At 47.7% G+C, this 22,482-nt stretch overlaps 1 protein-coding gene across 2 annotated transcripts in view; it reads right to left on the bottom strand.

Annotated features, from left to right (window-relative positions):
- The window catches only part of GRIK4 (glutamate ionotropic receptor kainate type subunit 4), a 484,233-nt gene that overhangs the window by 176,152 nt on the left and 285,599 nt on the right, over positions 1 to 22,482 (bottom strand). For both annotated transcript variants that reach the window (XM_043482502.1, XM_043482503.1), the window contains exon 3: positions 10,771 to 10,935. In XM_043482502.1, coding sequence (XP_043338437.1) covers positions 10,771 to 10,935 — 165 coding nt within the window. The remainder of the gene's footprint in view (positions 1 to 10,770; positions 10,936 to 22,482) is intronic.

Here is a 22,482-nt window from a genome sequence, read left to right as displayed (position 1 = left end):
GACCCTTCCAGCCCTTTCTTCCATCACCTCTCCTCTCATTTCACACAAGCTCACCTGGTTCACACCCCGCAATTTCTTATTTGAGTCTGTTCCAAGCTGGTCTCTCTAACTAGACCAGCAGTCTTAACCCTGCTGCCTGAGATCTATGGGCAGAAGTCAGTGGTCTGTGAACGTTTGGGGGAAGAAAAATGGCATTATTTTCTCTAACCCCTAACTGAAATTTAGCATCCCCTTCAATTTGGAATAGAGGCCATAAACCACAGTATATTAACAGTAACTGCGACTCTGTCATTGATAGACATCACAAGTGTTTTCAGATCATATTATAGTAGTGCAGAGATCTTGAAATACCATTCATATTCATAATTACTTCGAAATTACACTAGTAGTTAGACCTGATCCTAGGTCTGGCTATTGAGTACATTAATAAAGAAATATGTATATTTATATATCACTATCAAAATATTTTAACTGCATGTCTGTCACAGGAAAGAGTGTGGAGCTCAAAAGCATGGGTCACATTCCGGGTCATGTCAGAGACCCTGGGATGGCTGCCAAGTGTGGGCTCCTGGCTTCGCACAGGAGAGAATTCAAGAGCGAGCCATAGTGAGGTGAAAGAAGTTTTACTCACAGAGGAAACACACTCCATAGGCAGAGTGTGGGCCATCTCAGAAGGCAAGAGAACCTCCAGGGTAAGGGGTGGCCAGTTTTTATCGGGACGGGTAATTTCATAGGCTAATGAGTGGGAGGAGTATTCCAGCAATTTGGGGGATGCATGGGTGGTCAGTCTCATCTGACTCTGCAGCCCTATTGACTGTCGCCACCAGGCTCCTTTATCCATTTTTCCAACAAACATACTGGAGTGGGTTGCCATTTCCTTTTCCAGGGTTTCTTTCTGACCCAGGGATGGACCTTACACCTCCTACATCTCCTGCATAGCCATTGAGGAAGACCAATTTGAGGGGAAGGATGGGATTAGGGAAGGGATGGGGATTTTTGGAAATTGGACCACTGCCCACTTTTTGTGGACCTTTTGTGGTTGTCCTTGGAACCGTCATGGTGCCTGGGGTGTGTAAATTAGCTTGCAATGTGTTACAATAAGCATAAACTGGGGCTCAAGGTCAAGTGGAAGGCGGCTTTTCTGCCATCTTAGATCTAGTTCATTCTAATCGGTTTATGTAGTGTCCTCGGGCTATGTCATTCTTTTTAAAGGTGCCCTGCCCCTTTCCTGTCTCATTTTCATATAATTGGTTTCCCTCTGCATCCTATCTATGCAATTCTATTCGTTTGAAAACACTTTTCTGAGAAGGAGTACTTTAGCACCTATAAACTACCATGGTCTATGTCTTCTCTTGCCCTTCTGTCTGGAAAACTCCTACTGATCCTCCAGTGCCCAGCTCAGTTTTTGCCCATTGGCAAGAAAGCACCGTTTCCTCTCGATACTCACATCCCTCTGTGGTTCTGAGCCAGCTCTATGCCGGAAAGATCAATTTCCCTGTTCTCTGACTTTCTAGCCTGCTTCTGCCCCAAGCTAGGTCTTTTTTGCCAGGTCTCAATATGGAGAAAAGTGAAAGTGAAGTCGCTCAGTGGTGTCTGACTCTTTGCGCCCCCATGGACTGTAGCCCACCAGGCTACTCCATTCATGGAATTTTCCAGGCAAGAGTACTGGAGTGGGTTGCCATTTCCTTCTCCAGGGTATCTTCCTGACCCAGGGATCAAACCCAGGTCTCCCGCATTGCAGGCAAATGCTTTTACCATCTGAGCCACCAGGTAAACCCCAATATGAAGAAGCTTCTCCTAAAAAAAATTCTTAGAGAAAGTCACAATCCTTTATTCTCAGTTTCAAAATCTCAAAAGTTCTGACAGCAGATGGTTTCATCAAACTCATTTAGTGGCAAAATCTGATCTAAATAGATAGATGTGAAGATATTTATAATATGTGACTATCTGAATGTAAGTATGCATTTGATTTTGAGTGTGGGGTTCAGCCCCAAGCCCCATCTGAAATGTTATTTAATGTATAGTATAAGCAGGACATGACCTTTCCAGTATCTGAAAAGTTCTGAAATCTAAACACATCTTGTCTCAAGGGTCTGGGGACCTGTGCCTTTGTGAGTGTCCATCTCCATTTCCCACTGCATCTGAAACTCCTTGAAGGTAGGGGTCACAGCTATTCAGTCCTGGCAAAAATGAATTACTCAATAGATGTTTGCTCAACTGAACTGAAATGATCCAAAATGAGTGCAATTAAAGTGAATTATCATCTTTCCAGCAGCTGGGGCCTGAGGAATTCCCAGGACCTGGGAATTGTTCTTTCATTCCCTATGAAGGATGTCTGCTTGGTAGAAATGAAAATCAGTTATAAAGGACCTCAGCTCTAAAACTTCCTGAACCCCAATTCTGCAGGCCCCGGTCGTCCCTTGAGGATCTCTGAGCAGTCTGAGGGATGGAGGGGCGGGAGGGGCACTCTCCTTCTGCCTCCCAGGGAGCCCTGGAGAGGTGAGTGATGTTGCCATGGCAACCAAGTTTCCCAGCCAGCAGAGGAGTTGGAAGGCAACTGACAGAGCAGCTGCAGGAATAAAACACCACGATGGGGTGCTGTAAGAAGGGGAAACTTCTTCCCGTGCAGACACCAGCTCAGGCCTGGATGTGAAGTCTCCTTAGACACCTGGGCTGGACCGGAGGAGCTTATGGGAACTTAACCGTCTCTGAGTCTTCACAGGGAGGGGAAGGGCCTGGCTGTGATGCAGATGGTCCAGAGTGGTTACTCATAGGCTCAGTAACTTCAAGCCCTCCAGGGAAGGGGTAGTCTCCTGGGTGGGGACGAGATAACTGGGGCCTCTTCACTTACAGTAGGGTGCTCTCTGAGCTCCTGTGATAATCAGGGCCAAAGGGAGCTGAGAGCCATGTGGAGCAGAGGCCGGGAGAGCTCAGAGTCCTCCATGTGAAAGCACTTTAGGGCGCTGAAGCCCGAGTGGAGAGGCAGGGCAAGGTGTCTCTGTGAGCCTGATCATGCTGTGCAGTGAGCACAGAGCAGAGCCCTGACCGTCCGCGCGGGGCACACGGCCGCCTCCATCAGCGCCAAGGACCGTTTCCTCCTTGTACCGGAGCCTCCAGGGCACGGTCCATTCAGCTCTGTGAACGGACCAGGACCTAAAGGATGGCCTTGCTGACTTCCAAGCCGAGAGGGGAAATGTGAGGGTGCAGAGCCAGGTCTCTGCACCTCATGCCCCAGGATGGATACGTCCCTGGTCAGAGTGACCCAGAGCATCTGAGATCTCAAAACTGCCACTGGCTGTCATAGGGATGAAAATGAACAGCATGGGGAATATAGTCAATAATAACGCAACATCTTTGTATGGTGACAGATGGTAACTAGACTTATCATGGCGATCATTTTGTAATACATAGAAATATGAAATCACTGTGATACACAGCAGCAAACAACAGTGTTGCAGGTCAATTATCTTTCAAACATAAACAAACCAGTTCACAGAAAAGAAATTAGATTCGTGCTCACCGGAGGTGGGGAGTGCTCAGAGGGGGAATTAGATGAAGATTGTCAAAAGGTACAAACTTTCAGTTATAAAAAAACTAAGCAGGTTAAGTACATGATTAGTATAATTAACACTGCTGTATGTTCTATATGAAAGTCAAGAAAGTAAATCCTAAGAGTTCTCATCACAAGGAAAAGTTTTTTTCTATTTCTTCAATTTTGTATCTATGTGAGATGATGGATATTCACTAACTTTACTGTAATAACCATTTCATGATGTATGTAAGTCAAATCATTATGCTGTATACTTTGAACTTATACAGTGCAGTATGTCAGTTATATCTCAATAAAACTGGAAGGAAAAGAAACACCTGTCTTTGGATCCTGTCACCAATGACGTATCACTCAAAGCCTCAACCTTAGATCACCGCAGAAGCAGCAATACCATTTATAGGGACTTTACACATGCAGGCACCAGGGACCCCGAAGCCTTACAATCATCCCATGAAGGAGGGGTTACAATAATAGTTCTATTACTGATAATACTACTAATAGGTGAAATTTATCAAGAGTTCACCTGACTCCTGGCACTGCTCTAAGTTTTCTAAGTGCATTATCTCAGTCCTTGCAGCAACCTCATGAAGTGAGAACTCATGGTATTCCCATTTTGCAAATGGGGAGTCTGAGGCTCAGGTGATAATCCCATGATGCTGGTAAACCCAAGATTAGGGTCTTGACCCCTATTCTGCACAGCTCTCCAGTCCTGGCCATCGCCACAGCCCCCATAAACACTCTCTGTTTTAGCCAGGCCCAGCAGTCATTGTGCCCCAAAGTGCCCCATTTTTTTTCCTGCCTCGAGCATACTATTAAGCCTTCTGTGTGGATGCCCTCTGCCCTGTGCCTCGCCTGTCAGTCATTCCAAGGCCTGGCCCAGAGGCCTTACCTGACCACCCAGCGACCCTATGACCTATTTCCGATCTCCCTCTGCTCCTCTCTGAGCCACTCCCTGGCAAGCCCACAACAGAGCTACTGAGATTAATGTCACTTTTCAGATGTGTGGTCTCAGCTGTCCTCTGGGAAAGACTGTGAGCCTCAGTTTTCCCCTTCTGTAAAAGGAGGCAGTTGGGCCAGGTGATTTCTTCAGTTTAGTTGCTCAGTCGTGTCTGACTCTTTGCGACTCCATGGACTACAGCACGCCGGGCTTCCCTGTCCATCACCAACTCCCGGAGCTTGCTCAAACTCATGTCCAGCGAGTCGGTGATGCCATCCAACCTTCTCATCCTCCATTGTCCCCTTCTCCTCCTGATTTCTTAGCACTGTAATTCAACGTGTCTCTGAGTCCCTATTATGTATACATGATGTGGGCAGCTGAGGAAAGGGGAGCAGGGAACACTTGTCGAATGACACATCACTATTTGGATGCCTTCTTTTCTGGCTTCTCACCTTCTCCCTTATGCTGACTTGGAGTCTTTCTAGTGAGCTGATGGAGGAATGTTAGCCCTGTTGCCAAAATCTTGGCTCTCTGTGCACCAATGCCAAACAGAAACATAGAGGCAGAGTTGTAGAGAAGGAAAGAGTGGCTTTATTTCTTTGCCAGGCAAAGAGGGAGCACCATAGGCTAATGCCTCAAGAACTATGGCCCCCTCTTTGGGTAATAGGGAGAGGTTATCCAATGGCACCCCACTCCAGTACTCTTGCCTGGCAAATCCCATGGACGGAGGAGCCTGGTAGGCTGCAGTCCCTGGGGTCGCGAAGAATCAGACATGACTGAGTGACTTCACTTTCACTTTTCACTTTTATGCATTGGAGAAGGAAATGGCAACCCACTCCAGTGTTCTTGCCTGGAGAATCCCAGGGATGGGGTGGCACAGAGTCGGACACAACTGAAGTGACTTAGTAGTAGTAGCATCCAGTCAGGCAGGAGTATTCAATAAGGATCAAGGCAGTAACAGTCTTGCATTCTTCTTTCTTCTTCAAAGTTTCAAAAAGTGGGGTTGCTGACAAGATTAGGGTATGTGCAGGGTCTTAGGTGGTCCAGTCTACTCATTGGAAAAGACCCTGACGCTGGGAAAGATTGTGAGCAAAAGGAGAAGGGCGTGGCAGAGGATGAGTTGGTTGGAGAGTATCACTCAATGGACATGAATCTTTGCAAACTCTGGGAGATAGAGGAGCCTGAAGTGCTGCCGTCAAGTTCAGTTCAGTTCAGCTCAGTCGTTAGGTCATGCCTGACTCTTTGCAACCCCATGGACTGCCACACCCCAGGCTTCCCTGTCCTTCACCATCTGCCAGAGTTTGCTCAAACTTATGTCCACTGAATCAGTGATGCCATCCAACCCTCTCATCCTCTGTCATCCCCTCTCCTGCTGCCTTCAATCTCTCCCAGCATCAGGGGCTTTTCCAAGGGGTCGCAAAGAGTCAGACACGACGTAGCGACTGAACAACAGGTGGTTTCCTGCTTGCTCCTCTCCTGATGAGCAACTGCTGTGCCCTTTGGAATTCAGAGGTCATGAAGGCTGGAGTCTTGCCTACAAGAAATGAGGGGCAGAAAGGCCTCTATGCCCAGGAGCCCCACAGGGCCCTGCTCGGCCTCAGCCCTCACTTACTAGAAACAGCTCTGGATCGCTGGAGGTCGTGCCCGCGGAGCCTTTGAGAAGCTCAGAAGCCTGTGCAGGAGGGGCAGCCAGGCAGCTGGAACCTCATGCTCTCTGCCCATCACTGGGGCCTCGAGGGGCCTGAGAACCAGGCACCTCTGGGTTTCCAGGGGAAACGGCGTGGACAGCTGATGGCATGCTTGGTCTCAGAGGGACAGACCCTGGCAGAGGCAAGGGGCTGACAGGAAGGCTCCTGCTTTCAGCTCTGCAGTAAATTAAGCCTCAAACTGGCTCTGACAGTAGCAGGCACGGCGCCTCCGGGTGTCTGGGTGATAAGGGGGTGGCGCTTAGTTAAGCTCTAATATGTTCGCCACAGGAGACACAGGGATCTATAGGAACAGAGGAGGGCAAGGCCTGTGGGAGCTGCCTGCACACGAAAGGCCGAGATGGAGATAAGATACGGGAGAAAGGAGGGAAGGGACAGGCAGGCGGGGAGGTGACCTGATAGGTCTCGTCCAGCCCTCTTATTTCAGATCTGTGGGCCGTGCAGAGGGAGCCAGGAAATCAAACATCAAGAAGCCCGAGGCGATGATGGTGACCAGGCAGAGAGGTGGAGGGGATCAGACGTGGGTCTGAGGGAGCTTTATAGGTGACCTTCACTTTAGATAAACTCGCTGTATGAAAATCTATGTGAACCAGATAGAAGCGAGGTGGTTTGCTACTTGTATCTTTCCAGTGTCCAAGTGTGTGAAAGTCTCAGTCACTCAGTCGGGTCCGACTCTGCAATCCCATGGACTGTAGCCCACCAGGCTCTTCTGTCCATGGAATTCTCCAGGCAAGAATACTGGAGTTAGCATCCATTCTCTTCTCCAGGGGACCCAGGTTGTTATTGATTAACACCCCATATGATACTTTCCATCTCCCAGTCTCCGTTTCAACCACCAAATAAAGCTGAACTCCAGACCCCAGCATCTTTAGTTTTACACTTCATCACCTTTGGTTCTGAAATTGCCATTGCTTCTCTTGAATGACACACCTACCCCAAGTGTGACTCATTATTTGTGCAGTTTTTGAAACTTGCCTATTGCCAAGAGCATGCACAAGGGTACCCTGTAGGATTGCTACCATCTTCACCCAGAGCCTCTGCTTTCTACAACCAAGAATGCCATCACTAAGATCTCTTTCATCTCCTTGAAGTGCAGTCCCCAGGCACAGGGTGACACATGTGAGGCTGAGGGCATTGGTCAGGGCCCCAGAGCCACTCAAATGGATTTAAGTTATCAATGCAAATCAGCCACTAGCCCAGGGAAGACACCACCACCACGAGACTGAGCAGTAGCTGGCTCTGGGCAGCATACCCTGACTTCCAAAGGCTCAGAACTGTCGGAGGCATCAACCCAGAAAAAGGGAAAGAGAGTGGAATATTCAATTATGATCGAGGCCCCAGGAGGCACCTGACATTAAGACAGGCCATGTGAGAGGAGGCTGGGAGGTGGACTGGGCTGCCTGGGAGGGATGGCTGAACTCTGAGACAGAGGAGAGAGGAGAGAGGTGATGGTAAGAGGAAGCCAGATCCAAGGGGGCGGGGGCACAAGGGATGTGTGGAAAGGATAGTGAAAGTGTTAGCTGCTCAGCTGTGTTCAATTTGGTGACTCCCCTGGACTGTAGCCCGCCAGGCTCCTCTGTCCATGGGATCCTCCAGGCAAGAATACTGGCGTGGGTAGCCATTTCCTTCTCCAGAGGATCTTCTCAACCGAGGGATCGAACCCGGGTCTCACACACTGTGGGCAGATTCTTTACCGTCTGAGCCACCAGAGAAGCCCGTGGAGAGAATAACCCAAAAAACAAAATCCATAGCTGCCACTTCCTAACTACTTGGTATGTGTAGGTGCTAATGAACTCACCTGCACTGTCTCCTGCTGTGCTCCTAATGACCCTAGGAGGTGTTATCACCCAGGCATGAAATGGTTAAACAGCCTGTCCACTGTCACACAGCTCACGGGTAACAGAGCCAGGTAAATCGGATCCTCCTACTCTGTCCCACAGTCTCTCCAAGCAGGGATAGCAGAGCTGTTGTTCCGCCTTCATCCTGGGATCCTGCCTCCTTCCAAACTCCTTCCTCCACCCCGCCACTGACCACCGGTCCCGCCCCACCATGCTTCAGCTAAAAGTGCTAACCCACCACCCTCTCTACCCCTTACTGAGGGAGGGGAAAGTGGGGCTGGAAGCTTTCTATGAACTATCTGGGTGGTATTTAAAATCCATTGTGGGGAAGCAGCTTTGGCTTTAGACGAAAAGCCTTTGGGGTAGAAAGATCCAAAAGCCCTCTTTTCTAACAAATGCTAATCATGCCTCAAACACAGTGAGATGTAAAAGCTGAACCAAGGGCCACTTGTTAGTAAAATACTTGGTGCCTAAAAGAAGGGCCTTAGAAAGATGCTCCAAAGCTCTGTATCATGGATTAAAGATATGTTTTCTTTATTCCTCTGATTCCTCTGGTTTAATATTTTAGATGTATTGACTCTGCTAAGCCCGGGTCATTGGGAGAAGAAATTTACATCTGCTAATGACCCCCATCCTCAGAGGGCAATCCATGCTTTCTGTTCTGCAGGGGAAACTCTGAAGAACCAAAGAAGGGGGAGCTGTTTTTTTTTTTCTCCAAAGAATAGACTATGAGAACTATCTAGAAATCTGGATTCTTGTCTGAGACCTGCCCTCCTGGACAAAAAACACACCAAAGTATAGACAGGACCAGGAGCTTCACAATAAGTCATTGCTGGTATTTCTGCTTTCCTTTGGAAGATCCTGAGAAATCTGAATCTTCCTTTCACTGTACTAGAGTTTAACCTCTGTGATAACTGGGATTTCCATCTGTGTCTTACTGAATCCCCACTGTCTAGGACAGAGTACAGCAGGCACCCTCTAAATATTTATTGACTGACCAAGTGAATAAACGAATGATGATTCCAAGTACCTGTTCCCCCAAGCTTCCTTCTGGAGGAATCTGTGTCCACACATCCTGCTGGCCTCAACAACTGCTTCATATGATAGGAATCCACCCTCAGTGTTTAGGACTGGACTTTCTTCCCAAAAGTAGCTCTCAGGTCAGCTGGCCAATGTCTGTGGCTTGTGAGACCAGCCAATTTTAATTGGTCCAGAAACTGGGGGGAGCTGCACAATGAAGACAGACTGTAAGCCACCCGAGGGCAGGGACCCTATCTGTCTTGTTGCTCCCAACACATGATATCCCGCATCAGGCCCAAAACAGAGCTAACGCTCAGTAAAATTTCCCAAATGGATGAACAAACTGTAAACTGGACGGCCATCATGGGACTTGATGAATAAGCCAGGGAAATGAAAGTGGCAGAAGGAGCAGAGCATGGATCTGACACAACAGGAGCATCAAAGAAGCTATGATACAGAGAGCCACTGCCTTCCTCCCTTCCTGCCCTCTTTGGATCCATACAGTATCCTACTGCTTGTACTTAAGCCATGTGAATACGTTTCTTCTCTTGCAATAGTAATAGTCCACATTAGAGCATCACGGGGCCCACATGCAGAAGACCACATGTCTGACATACCCACGTAAGTGACTTGTTCTTTGGTTTGGTTTGGTTTTGCCCTTGACTGTCACTGAAGACTGTCACATGGACGGGAAAGGAAGAGATGGGACTTCAGAGTCTTAGGGAACAAAGGCTATCATTTCTCTGGGCTGAGGGGCTCCCCTCCTTCCCTCTGAACTGGGGCTGTTCATCTACAGCTAAGTTACAAGCCATTACCCCACTAACCTGGAAGCTCATCCCGTTAAGCTGTCTAGATCATACCAGCAGCACACCAGAGAAGTGCAGAGGAGGTGCCAGAGACACTGGACTGGCAAGGTTATGATGCAAGTTCAGGGTCTAGGACTTGCATCTGACTAGCTCTGGCGTTGAGCAAGTTACCCAAAGTCTTTGAGCCTCAGTTTCTTGGTAAAGTTGGAATAATTACACTTAACTCTCTGGCTGCTGGAAGAATTAAAAGCAGTGCCCAGCACATAGGACAGGCTCCATAAGTGTGACTGGAGGGATCTACTATGTACATCTGTAAAGCACTGCAACTCACAGAGAACTTTCCTATTTTGTAAGTCATTTAAATCTCACAATGACTTGCAAAGTGGACTTAGCATTCCCATTTTATAGATGAAGAAACTGAGGCTTAACAGAATCACTGACTTGTCCAAGGTTATCCTCAAGAGTGAGTGGCTGAACTTCAGCCCAAGTCTCAGCTTCTTCCTACAACACTGCCTTCAGCACAAGAAATCAAGACAGGAAGGAAACAGATGTATCACAACTCTGCTTCCCTGGGGCTGGCCAGATCTCTCCTTTCTTAATCCCACACAAGGTTTCATTTAGGGATCTGTGCACAAAATGTCCAGGAGATGAATGAATCAATACATGAAGGAATGAATGAGTGGGTAAGATGAAAGAATGAATAAATTTCCTCTCTCAACTCTACCCTACATATGATTTACAACAAAGCCTGGGAGCTTGTTTAGACTAAGCCCTACAGGGCTTCCTGGTGCACGTTTCTCTCCCTCTCTCTGGAATCCCTGCATCATAGGTCTGTCGATGGGTGCGGCTCACACCACCAGCCCCTCCTCTGCCAGCAGGGGAAGCAGAGGGCAGCCCTGCCCATTCTACGTACTGGTTTCTGCAGTCTCGTACTCGCTGTCTCTGAGAAGCTCAAAGATGTCCACTTCGACCTTGGCCTTGCCCAGCCTCTCGGGAGCGCGGTTGATGCGGTTCTTGGCCAGGGTGATGGACAGCCGCTCCCCTCTGCTGCACTCCATGGGGTCATCCAAGATAGCGGCTGTGGGCAGGCAACCACATGGACACAGTTGGTACCCTCTACCGTCACCCTCCTCTGCTCCAGTCTCCCTCCCACTGCCACCTTCCGCCTCCACCCTGCCATCCTCAGAACTGTGCAAAAGCAAGTCCTCTACCTAAGGGTCTGGGCTTGTAGTGCGGTGTAGCGTGAACGCTAATGGGACCAACCACTTCAAGAACCCTGCAATATCAGGGTAGGCCACCAGGGGTCCTACCCGCACGAGGACCCCAGGTTCGGGCGCGGCGATACCCTTGGATATAGGTTTACAAGCACACACAGGCACACCTGTGCAGAAGAAGGCAGATGGTGGCTCTGCTTTGAAAATGGTACTTCTGGGCATATGAGAAACTGTCCTCGAGGTGATACAGGGTTGAAGGAGGCCAGGTTTGAGAGGGAGAGCTGTGGTTTCAAAGAGCAGCTGGAGGTCCTGCTGACCTCTGGCTCTCCACGCTCGGACAGCGACGAGACGTGTCACCCGGTGAGCAGTTTCTATGAAATTCTCTCCTCACTGGGCAGGGACAGTATCGATAAGACAACCTCACAGGGTCGGTGTGAGAATTTGGTAAGACAATGTATATAAGGGGCACACCACTGAAATTTAATCGTCGTGACTTAATCAGGGTGAATGATTGGAGTGGCATGGTACCAACAGCTGCCCAACTTCTGGAAGCAGTATTAAGTATATATGCATTAAGAACATGTGTCAACCTGAGTTCAAATCCCAGCCCTGCCCCGTGTTAGCTATGGGGCCTCAGTTTCCTCAATTGTAAAATGGGGAGAGAGCCTATTCTTCGGGCTACAGTGAAGATGACAAGGATAAGATGTGTGAAGTGCTCAGAGCAGAATTTGGTGCATGAAAAACAATAAATCTAGCCATTGATATCATTCATTCTCTCAGTAGAGGAAGTTACACAACTGAAAATCTCTACATCAAAACTTGTACACAGAAGGGTGGGTGGAGGGATAAAGTCAGGCATTGGGATAAACATATATACACTACTATATAAAATAGGTAACCAACAAGGACCTACTGTGTAGCACAGGGAGCTAAACTCAGCAGTTTGTAGTACTGAGGGAAAAGAATCTGAAAATGACTATATATATATATATATATATATAACTGAATTGCTGTGCTATAACACCTGAAACTAACACAGTATTATAAATCAACTGTACTTCAATTTTTAAAAATTAAAATAAATCATAAAAAGTAGTTACTCTGTCTAAATATAAAGAAACTTGTATGCAAATGTTCCAAGCAGCATTATTCATAATAGCCAAAAAGTGGGGACACTCATCCATCAACTGATGAGTAGATGAACAGAAATGCAGTATGTCATCACAGTGGAGTATTATTAAAAAATAAAAAAGAATAAAGTGCTGATGTACGCCTCACCATGGATGAACCCTGAAAACATGCTCAGTGAAAGAAACCAGACACAAAAGACCACATGTTAAAAGACACCCTTTATATGAAATGTCCTGAGTGGGTGAACCCACAGAGACAGAAAGCAGATTAGTTGTTGCCCAGTTGTGGTGGTGGTGGAGGGGAGGTTAGGGGGAAGGAGAGTGACTGCTAATGCATACAGTGTTTTTTCTGGGGTGGGGGCAGGCATGTGACAAAAATGTCCTAAAATTGATCACGGAGATGGCTGCACAACTCTGTGAATATACTAAGAGCCGCTGAAAATGGGTGAGTTGTGGGCTATATGAATTATATCTCAATATAAAGCTGTTACAAGAATAAAAAAAGAAAGATCGAGCTTATCTCGCCGAGGTTGAAGCCTCAGAAGAGCAACACGGAGAATCGAGCCAAATAGATCTCGCTGAAGTGAGGCCCTGGAATCCCTGTGGCTGGTGTGAGCAGAGACCCAGGTTCTGTGCTGTCTTTTCTGTATAAAACTCCCCTGTTTCCCTCTTGTGACCCATTTTCCAAACCAAAACCAGGACACAGAATATGACAAAGCAATTTTTTTCCTGATTTGTGGGTTTATTTATAGGCATAGCCTTATTGAGCAATACAAATTAGACTTCGTTTACAATGGTTGGTAATACATGGGGCGACAGAGGTGCACCCCTAGAACCAGGCAATGAACTTCTGTGAGTCAAGTGGCAAAGTCCATGCACACCTAAGAGAGTGGCCAAAGGACCTTAAATGTACGACTGGTGAGCCCAGGGACACCTGAAACTCCTAGCCAGGTTACCTTCAGGAAGCAAGACCAGAATGAGGTTATTACTTATGAAGAAGAAACCTGGACAATTACACTGGGCTGTCCCAGGAAGAAGACTTTGGGAGTAGAAGGGAAGTGGGGCAGCCCAGAGCAGTGGTTCTCAAATGGTATTCTTTGGAGGGCCACTGGGTTCCTTCAAGAAGGGGTTCACGGAAGTCTCTAGCCTCACATCAGCTGCAATTAACACAACCTCCACATCTGTCAGTTTTAGATACTGGAGTTCCACAAAAAACGTGATGTGGGGAAAAAAAGGTTTCACTGTTAAAAATATCATAGAAACCATTAGCCCAGACCTAGTGCATAGAAAAGAGACACCTAAAAAATGTCAGGAATTGACAATGCCGTTTCCTGGGAAAGAAGGATGAGTCATGGGAAAGAGGCATGGGTCCATGGCATGAATCTAGTGTTAACAGGGACACATTTACCCAGTGACCCCTTTAGGGTAGGTCCTAGTGCACACAGTCTCACCTGCTGTCTCTGAGAACTCCATGACAGTGTGTTTTCTGTGTTGTCCTCATTTGGAGATAAAAAAAAAAAAGATTGCAGAAGACAAGCGACCCTCCCTCATTCACAGGGCTGGTGAGTATAGAGGACGGAAGGGATCTCAGGCGGGTCTCATATGGACCCTGTGCCCTTAACCATAGGGCACGTTCCTTCTAACAAAACTTGTCTTCCCGGGGATTTGCTGCTGAGAAGCAGTGGTCTAGGTAGGTGTGTCTTAGCTCACATGGCTGTAAGAAAACACCATCGAGTGGGTGGTATTTATTTCTCATTTATTTCTGGAGGCTGGGGAGGAGACCAACGTGCCAGCATGATGGTCTGGAGTGGGGGCCTGCTTCCTGCTTTGCAGAGGGCTGTCTTCTCCTGATGTCCTCACATGGCAGAGAGAGGGAGATCAGCTCTGTGGTCACTCTGAATAGGACACTAATCCCATCACGGGGGCCCCACCTTCATGACCTCACCGAAAACTAATCACCTCTCAAAGCAGGGAGGGATAAATTAGAAGTTTGGGATTAGCAAATACAAATGACTATCTGTAAAACAGATAAATAAGGGGCTTCCCAGGTGGTGTGACTGGTAAAGAACCTGCCTGACAATGCAGGAGACATAAGATGGGTGGGTTCAATCGTTGAATCAGGAAGATCCCCCGGAGGAGGACGTGGCACCCCATTCCAGTATTCTTGCCTGCAGAATTCCATGGACAGAGGAGCCTGGCGGGCTACAGTCCATAGGGACCCAAAGAATCAGACACTACTGAAGTGACTTAGCACACACCTACCAAGGAACTGTATTCAATATCTTATAATAAACTGTAATGGAAAAGAATCTGAAAATGAATATACGTGTGTGTATGTGTTTTGGCCAAAAATTCATTTGGGCTTTCCATAAGATGTTATGAAAAAGCCAGAATGAATCTTTTTGGCCAACCCAATATATATAACTGAATCACTTTGCTGTCCACTAGAAATTAATACAATAGTGTAAATCAACTATACTTCAATTTAAAAAAAAGATGTGTGCTGTGGACTGAAATATGCCCCCCCAAATTCATTTCTTAAAGCCTTAATCCTCAATGTGATTGCATTTAGAGATATGATCTTTAAAAGGTAATTAAAGTTAAAAGAGGTTATAAGGTTGGGGTCCGATCTGACATAATTAATACCCTTAGAGAAGGCTCCTTCTCCTCCCCTCAAGCCAGCAAGCAAGCTGTCAGGAGGAACTGACCCTGCTGGAATCTTGACCTTAGACTTGAAGCCTCTAGAACTTGAGAAATAAATGTCTGTTGTTGAAGCCACCAGTCTATAGTGTTTTATTATGGCAGCCCAACCTGATGTAGACAATGTGCTAATATAAACCCTGATGTGCAGGACAGCAGCCAGCCATGTGACACAACGCAGTGAACTCACCCAGGGTCACAGGACACACTTTGAGACAGAAGGATCACGGCCGGGGAGGGGAAGTGGGAGTGTGGAAACTGGACACTGAGGGGCACACGAGAGCCCCTTGGCACGAGGCACTCAGGATCCATCCTCAGAGGTACCTGGCAGGTTCTCACCAGCTCACTAAGATCCACAACCCAGCCCTCTCTTCCCAATTCCCATGTCTTTCTGGGCATGGGAAGTTTTCATTAGGTTTTAGGTTTTAGACAATGATTAATTTCTGACTGGGAACCACCTTGACTGGGTGGTTGGCTGGCATCAAGCATTATCAGGAGTAGAAGAATTAGGATGACAACAAGAACCAGATTCCCAGGCTGCGGGCAGCAAGACGCGGTGCAAGCTCAGGCCTTCTTGGGATACCAGAGGAACACGTCCGCGGCAGGCGTTACTGAGCAGCACACTTGCGTCCATCTGTTGCCTGCGGGGCCTGGGGGTGAAGAAGAGCAGCTGGTTTGGGACTGGACGGGTAGCCGCTGCTCCTGACCTTCATCCCCAGGCCTGGCTGTGTGGCTGGGCCAGGATGCTGAGTCCCCAGGCGCCACCCAAGGAGGAGCCCCATCATCTGGTACATCCTCCATCCCAGGGGACTGCTCTGCAGCCACGGTGAGATTAGGGGTGTGGGGGGGGTCTGGCTCTGCAGCAAAGGCCAAGCTGATTGGGGAGACGCAATCAGGGATCAGAGTCTGTCCTCTTTCCACCGTGGTGTTGTTTAGTTGCTAAGTCGTGTCTGACTCTTTGCAACCTCATGGACTGTAGCCCGCCAGGCTCGTCTATTCATGGGATTTCCCAGGCAAGTATACTGGAATAGGTTGCCATTTTTTTCTCCAAGGGATCTTCCTGACCCAGGAATCGAACCCATGTTTCCTGCATTGGCAGGCAGACTCCTTACCACTGAGCCGCCAGGGAAGCCCTTTCCAGCCATGGGGACCATGTAATGACTCTTCAAACCCACATGGACTCAGCATGACTCCTTCCTGCCCAGGGAGCCATGACCCGTCACATTTCCACTGGCCTTTCTCCCCACGACCAAGCCCTTTACCCTATGCTAGCATCTCTGAGTTCTAAGGAAAGGGCAGCCTCCTGGCCCTGCCCACCGGCACCCAAGTGCCCCGCCATGTTCTGGGCCCACGCCTACATCACTCTGGAGAGGATGTCTCCCCCAGGGGGCTGGCAGGCCGGGGATGCCTCCCCCAGAGGGCTGGCAGGCCGGGGTTGCCCCCTGAAGTGCTTTCCTACTCACGCCCAGTGGGTGTGGCCACGACCACCGAGGGGAGGGTGCGTGATCTCTGACCCTCTCAAGGCCCTTAAACCTCCCCATTGTCTGAAGGGTTGGTCCTAATCCAGACTCTAGGATGGCATCGAATCCCCCACACCTTTCTACCTGCAGCAGCCCTCCCACTCCCACGGCGACAGTGCCTCTGTGCTAGGACCTGGGCTGGCCTGTTACGGTCCCTCCTCCAAGCCTCTGCTGACACGGGCCCTGCCCCTTATTCCCCCTCTAGCTACTAGACCCACCTCAGACCACCTCTTTCAAGAAGTCTCCCCTGGGGACTTCCCAGGCGGTCCAGTGGTTAAGACTCCTCACTTCCAATACAGTGGGCACAGGTCTGATCCCTGGTTATGGAACCAAAGGCCCACATGTCATGCAGCACGGCCAAGAAATAAATAATAGGGTTTCCCTGGTGGCTCGGTGGTAAAGAATCTGCCTGCTGGTGCGGGAGACACGGGTTCGATTCCTGGTCCAGGAGGATCCCATTTGCGGAGGAGCCACTAAGCCTGTGAGCCAGAACTATTGAGTCTGTGCTCTAGAGCTGGTGCTTTGCAACAAGAGAAGCCACCGCGATGAGAAGCCCGTGCACTGCAACTAGAGAAAAAAGCCCGCACAGCAAAGAAGACTCAGCACAGCCATAAACAAACGAATAAATAAAAGTATTTTTTAAAAAGAAACAAATAATACATTAATTTTTTTAAGAGAAAAATAAATCTCCCCTGACTCCACAGCCCACTGCTCTCCTTGGATTGCCACGTACTACCTTGGAGGGGTATTTATCTTTCCATTTCTATCTGCGAGCTTCCTCATCCAGCTTGTGCCATAAAAGCCCAGAACTAAAAAAAGAAAAGCCCAGAGCTATCCTCCCTTCTTTTGAAACTCCCCAGATTCCCCATCCCACATCAATCCCCTCTTCTTAGAACTCCCACAGAAACTTCTCTGTACCTTTCCTCAGAGAGTAACCACTTCTGACTTTCTATTATTTATCAGGCCTATTTGTCCATCTTTTCTCCTCCAGACGGTTGGCTCCCTGAGGGTGAAGGCCATGCTTGATTCATCTCTGCAACTGTGCAATTCCAGACTCACACACGCATGGAGTCCTTAATGAATGGTACTGAGTGAATAAATAATGCAAGGCCACTGTTTTTTCAAGCCCTACAGCCAGGAGCAGACATTGGGCCGGGAGCAGTAGGCATTAGACGAGCTTCTATACCCGGGCTTCCAGGACAGAGGATCCGTGCGGAGCCCTCCTCCCCGGGACTAGGGCTCTCCTGCTCTCTGCTCACCTGTGTCCATCAGAACCGGGCTTGTCCTCCCTCCACAACTTCTCAGCAGCCCACAAGTGACCCCTCAGATTGGAAAATCAGACTCCTTAATCCCTTGGTTCTTCCAGGTCGTCTGGTGAAGAATTCAAAATGCTTTGATGCTCTCACCTCTTTGAGGTGGGAATAAAGAGGTTTTCCTAGAGAGTCTTTATAGGCAGTACCTATAACATGCCTACAGCTGTTACAGCAGCATGCTAGCAAGAAGAGGAGGCCTTGTGAGCCTCCAGGGAACCAGCTGACTTTGCTCCAGAGCCAAGCCCCGGGCTGCTTGTCCACCCCAGCCCACCTCGACCATCACTCATCGGGCATCTCACTCCCCATGTCCTCCCCACACCCTTTGTTTCGCCCTCGCTGGTCTCAGCCATCCCTCTGGCTGGCGGCAATTGCACCACTGTGCAGGCTGCTCCCACCACAAACACACCTGGCCCCTCACCTGGGGGACACGACACCACCACCCTTGTCCTCTCACACTAGAGTATCTGTTTCTTGGACGGCACCACAGATGGGGCAGGAACAATAGAACTTGATTTTTCTCCCAGTCCTGGAAGCTAGAAGTTCAAGATCAAGGTGTCAGCAGGTTTGGTTTCATTTTGAGGCCTCTCTCCTTGGCTTGCAGACGGTCATCTTCTCCTTACATCTTCACTTGGTCTTCTCACTGCCCGAATCTGTGTCTTAATCTCTACTTAAAAGGGTATCAGTCATGTCGGCTTGGGCCCCACCCATAGGACCTCACTTTTGAAGATTCCCTGGAGAAGGGAATGGCAATCCACTCTAATACTCTTGCCTGGATAATCCCTTGGACAGAGGAGCCTCTCGGGCTACAGTCCATGGGGTCACAAAGAGTTGGACAAGACTGAGAAACTAACAACTCTTTAAGGACCCTATGTCCAAATACAGTCACACCCTGAACTACTGTGTTGGGGTGTTAACATAAGAATTTGAGGTGGGTATACAATTCAGGCCATAACATGGACCTTCATGTAGAGCCGCTGCCTATTCTCAACTCCTCACTCTCAGCCCGCTGGCTCGCTAAGCCAAAGCCTCTCTCGGTGAACCCCACCTCTTTCCCTTGGGCTCAGATGGTAGGGGGGTCTTGTGCTAGGAGACTCCCCACCCACCTACCTCTCTGTCTCACCACGCTTCCCTGCTCTTCTTTATCTTTCAGTGTCTTTCCCAGATCCCCTCATTCCTCTCCACTAAAATGGCCAGGGGACTTCCCTGGTGGTCTGGTGGTTAAGACTCTGTGCTCCCAAGGAAGGGAGGGAGGGTCGAAGTTTCTGGCCAGGAAACTAGATCCCACATGCCACAACTAAAGATCCTCCGTGCCACAACTAAGACCCGGTGCGGTCAAATAAATATATTTACTGATCAATTAATGAAATAAACAAAACATGGTCAGAGCCCTCCCTTCTGATCCAGACCTCCCTGACTACACTGACCTAGCAGGTCACCCCACCCTCCTTTTACTCCACCTTCAACTTCAACCAGGCTTCTCCAGTGATTACTCAAAGTTTGCTACTCATTCCACATTTTTCTTGACCCCTCATACTCTCCCTTCTGTCCCCACCACCCCACTCAAATTGTACCCACAAAGTAAATAACCCTCAATAGCCATTTCTGCAAAATTGGTGGGCATAGTTGATTCCTGGTCTAATTAAGTCCTGAGTGGCATGACTGTTTGTATCTGCTACATGCTGTTCAAAGAGCATAGTGTGTATCACCTCACTTAATCCTCAAACATCTCTACGACTTACTGTCCCACTTCTTAGGTGAGAACACTGAGAAAGGGGATGTTGAGCAACTTGCCCAAGATTGTGCATGCATGCATGCTAAGCCACATCAGTCATGTCTGACTCTTTGACCCTATGGACTGTAGCCCACTAGGTTCCTTTGTCCATGGGAATCTCCAGGCATGAATACTCCAGTGGGTTGCCATTTCCTCCTCCTCACCCAGCTCCTTACAACAGACTTAGTACAGTCCATGAGCTGCTAGACTGCATCATCAAGCCGCCTCCCGTATTCTCTGCATCTGAGGATCCTGAGGGTTCTTTTTTGCCTGAGCCCCTCAGCTTCCGTGGCTTCCAGAACACAAGGTCCCTGGGACGAAATTTCCTCCCACTTCCCTGCCCATTCTCTCAAGGTACACATCTCTTGCCTGCCATTAAAATACCAGGGAACCCCAGGGACCTGCAGAGCCCTCTTCTAGCCTCACTCCCCTGGGCTTCCTAAATGATTCCACTTACAGACTCCTCCACAGGGATGCTTAACTTATGTCCACTTGCCCAGTGATCCCAGATGTCTGACATTTCAGACCTGGTAAGATCCACGCTAAAAGCCCCCCTCCCCCTTGTATTCTTGCTGCTACATTCCCGAGCTCAGTTAACTGCGGCACCAGCTACCCAGGCATCATACCTTCGCCCCAGTCCTTCAACTCCCAGTTGCTTTTGAATGTCCCTCCTCAATATCTCTCGAATCGCTGCTTTTCTCTCTGGTCTCTGCTGTTCTAGTTCAGTTCTTTCATTTCAACGACATCACTTCAACCTTTTAACTCTCACTTTTTATTTTTAATGTTTTAATTTTATTTTTTTTATTGAAGTGTAGTTGTTTTACAATGTTGTGCTTCCAGAGTTTTAACCACCGCCCAGCACTCCTCAATCACCCCCACACACAGCTGTCAGTGATCCTTTAAGGTGCAAACCCAGCTTTTAGCTTCCAATCTCCAAACAAATGAATTACTTGATATGGCAGACAAGAGCAGGTTCTAGCTCTCCAGTCTTATACTCTGCTTCTCTGTTCATCTATCTCCACCTTTGAGAAACATTGAACCATCTAACTCTCAGAGCACCATCTGGTACACACACACAAACACAGGTGCACACACACGTACACACAGGTACACACACAGGCACACACAAGTACACATAGGTACACACATGCACGCACACACAATCACACACAGGTGCACACATGCACACACATGTACACACAGGTGCACACACATGCTCACACACATGCACACACAGGTACACATGCACACATAGGTACACACATGCACACAGATGCATGCACACACAAGCACACACAGGTGCACACACATGCACACACAGTTGCACACACAGGCACACACATGCACACACAGGTACACACAGAGGCACACACATGCACACACAGGTACACACACAGGCGCACACACAGTGCTGCTCCATGCCCCCATACTTTTGCTCAGTCTCTTCCGCCTCCTGCCTCCTCACCTTTGCTCACTCACCACTCTTTACTCAGAATGAACCCTCAGCTCAGACCTCCCTTCCTTCTGGAAGCCTTCTCTGAACACAAAGGTTGATTAAGTGTTCCAACTATGTACATTTATAGAATTCCATGGATCTTATACTCTAATTAACAGTTTAGTCTTTAACTTTCACTTCATTCATTTTTTTCTGTAGCCAGTGCCTGGCACCTTGCCTGATAACACTTTTAAATGTTTGAGTAAAATTAGTTTTGGCTTTTGAGGAACTAGAGTCACAAAAGAGTCGGGCATGACTTAGCAACTAAACAACAACAACAACAACAATAATGCCTACTTCTATTCTTCCATCAAAATTACTATTCTGAAAAACACCTATGTGGACAACATATTTTAACAAAGATGCAGTGAAAAAATGGTATTCTCAACAAATGGAGCTGGAACAAATGGATATCCATGAGTTTAAAAAAAACAACTTCAAACCATGTCTTATATATGGAATAAACCTTCTCTCATACTACATACAAAAATTAACACAAAAATAGTGAAAGTTATATAGTCAAAGTTATGATTTTTCCAGTAGTCATGTATGAATGTAGAGTTGCACCATAAAGAAGGCTGAGTGCCAAAGAAATGATGCTTTCAAACTGTGGTGTTGGAGAAGACTCTTAAGAGTCCCTTGGACAACAAGGAGATCAAACCAGTCCATCCTAAAGGAAATCAACCCTGAATATTCATTGGAAGGACTGATGCTGAAACTAAAGCTCCAATACTTTGGCCACCTGATGCAAAGAACCAACTCATTGGAAAAGACCCTGATGCTGGGAAGGATTGAAGGCAGGAGGAGAAGGTGATGACAGGGGACAAGATGGTTGGATGGCATCACAACTCAATGGTCATGAGTTTGAGCAAGCTCTGGGAGATGGTGAAGGACAGGGAAGCCCTGCATGTTGCAGTCCATGGGGTCACAAAGAGTCAGACACGACTGAGTGACTGAACAACAACAAAACAGAAAAATAAATCATAGACTTAGAATTATAAAACTTCTAGAAGAAAATCGTTGTAACCTTGAGTTAGAAAAACATTTTTTAGATGTGACACTAGAAGCAAAACCAACAAATTAAAGATGGAAAACTGAACTTTATGAAAATTTAAAATGTCTGCTCCTCAAAAGACACTGTTAGTAGAACAAAAAGATAAGCCACAGACTGGGAGAAAATATTATATGCAAAGCATATACCTGATAAAATACTGGTATCTAGAATATACAAAGAACTCTCAAAACTCAGTAAGAAACCAAACGATCCAATTTTCAACAATGAGCAAAAGATCCCTTTTCAACAGACACTCCAACAAAGAGGTTACATAGGTGGCAAATAACCTGTGAAACATACAAACATCACTAATCACTGGGGAAATACAAAGTACAACCATAATAAGATATTGTTAGAAACCCATTAGCATAGCTAAAACTTAAAAGCTCAACCGAACCAACTTGGTGAGGAGAAACTGAACCTCGCAT

The sequence above is a fragment of the Cervus canadensis genome, chromosome 11 (genome assembly GCF_019320065.1).
Source record: "Cervus canadensis isolate Bull #8, Minnesota chromosome 11, ASM1932006v1, whole genome shotgun sequence".
Taxonomy (NCBI): domain Eukaryota; kingdom Metazoa; phylum Chordata; class Mammalia; order Artiodactyla; family Cervidae; genus Cervus; species Cervus canadensis.
The sequence above is the reverse complement of the archived record's forward strand: the minus strand, read 5'-3'. Positions and strand labels throughout refer to the sequence as shown.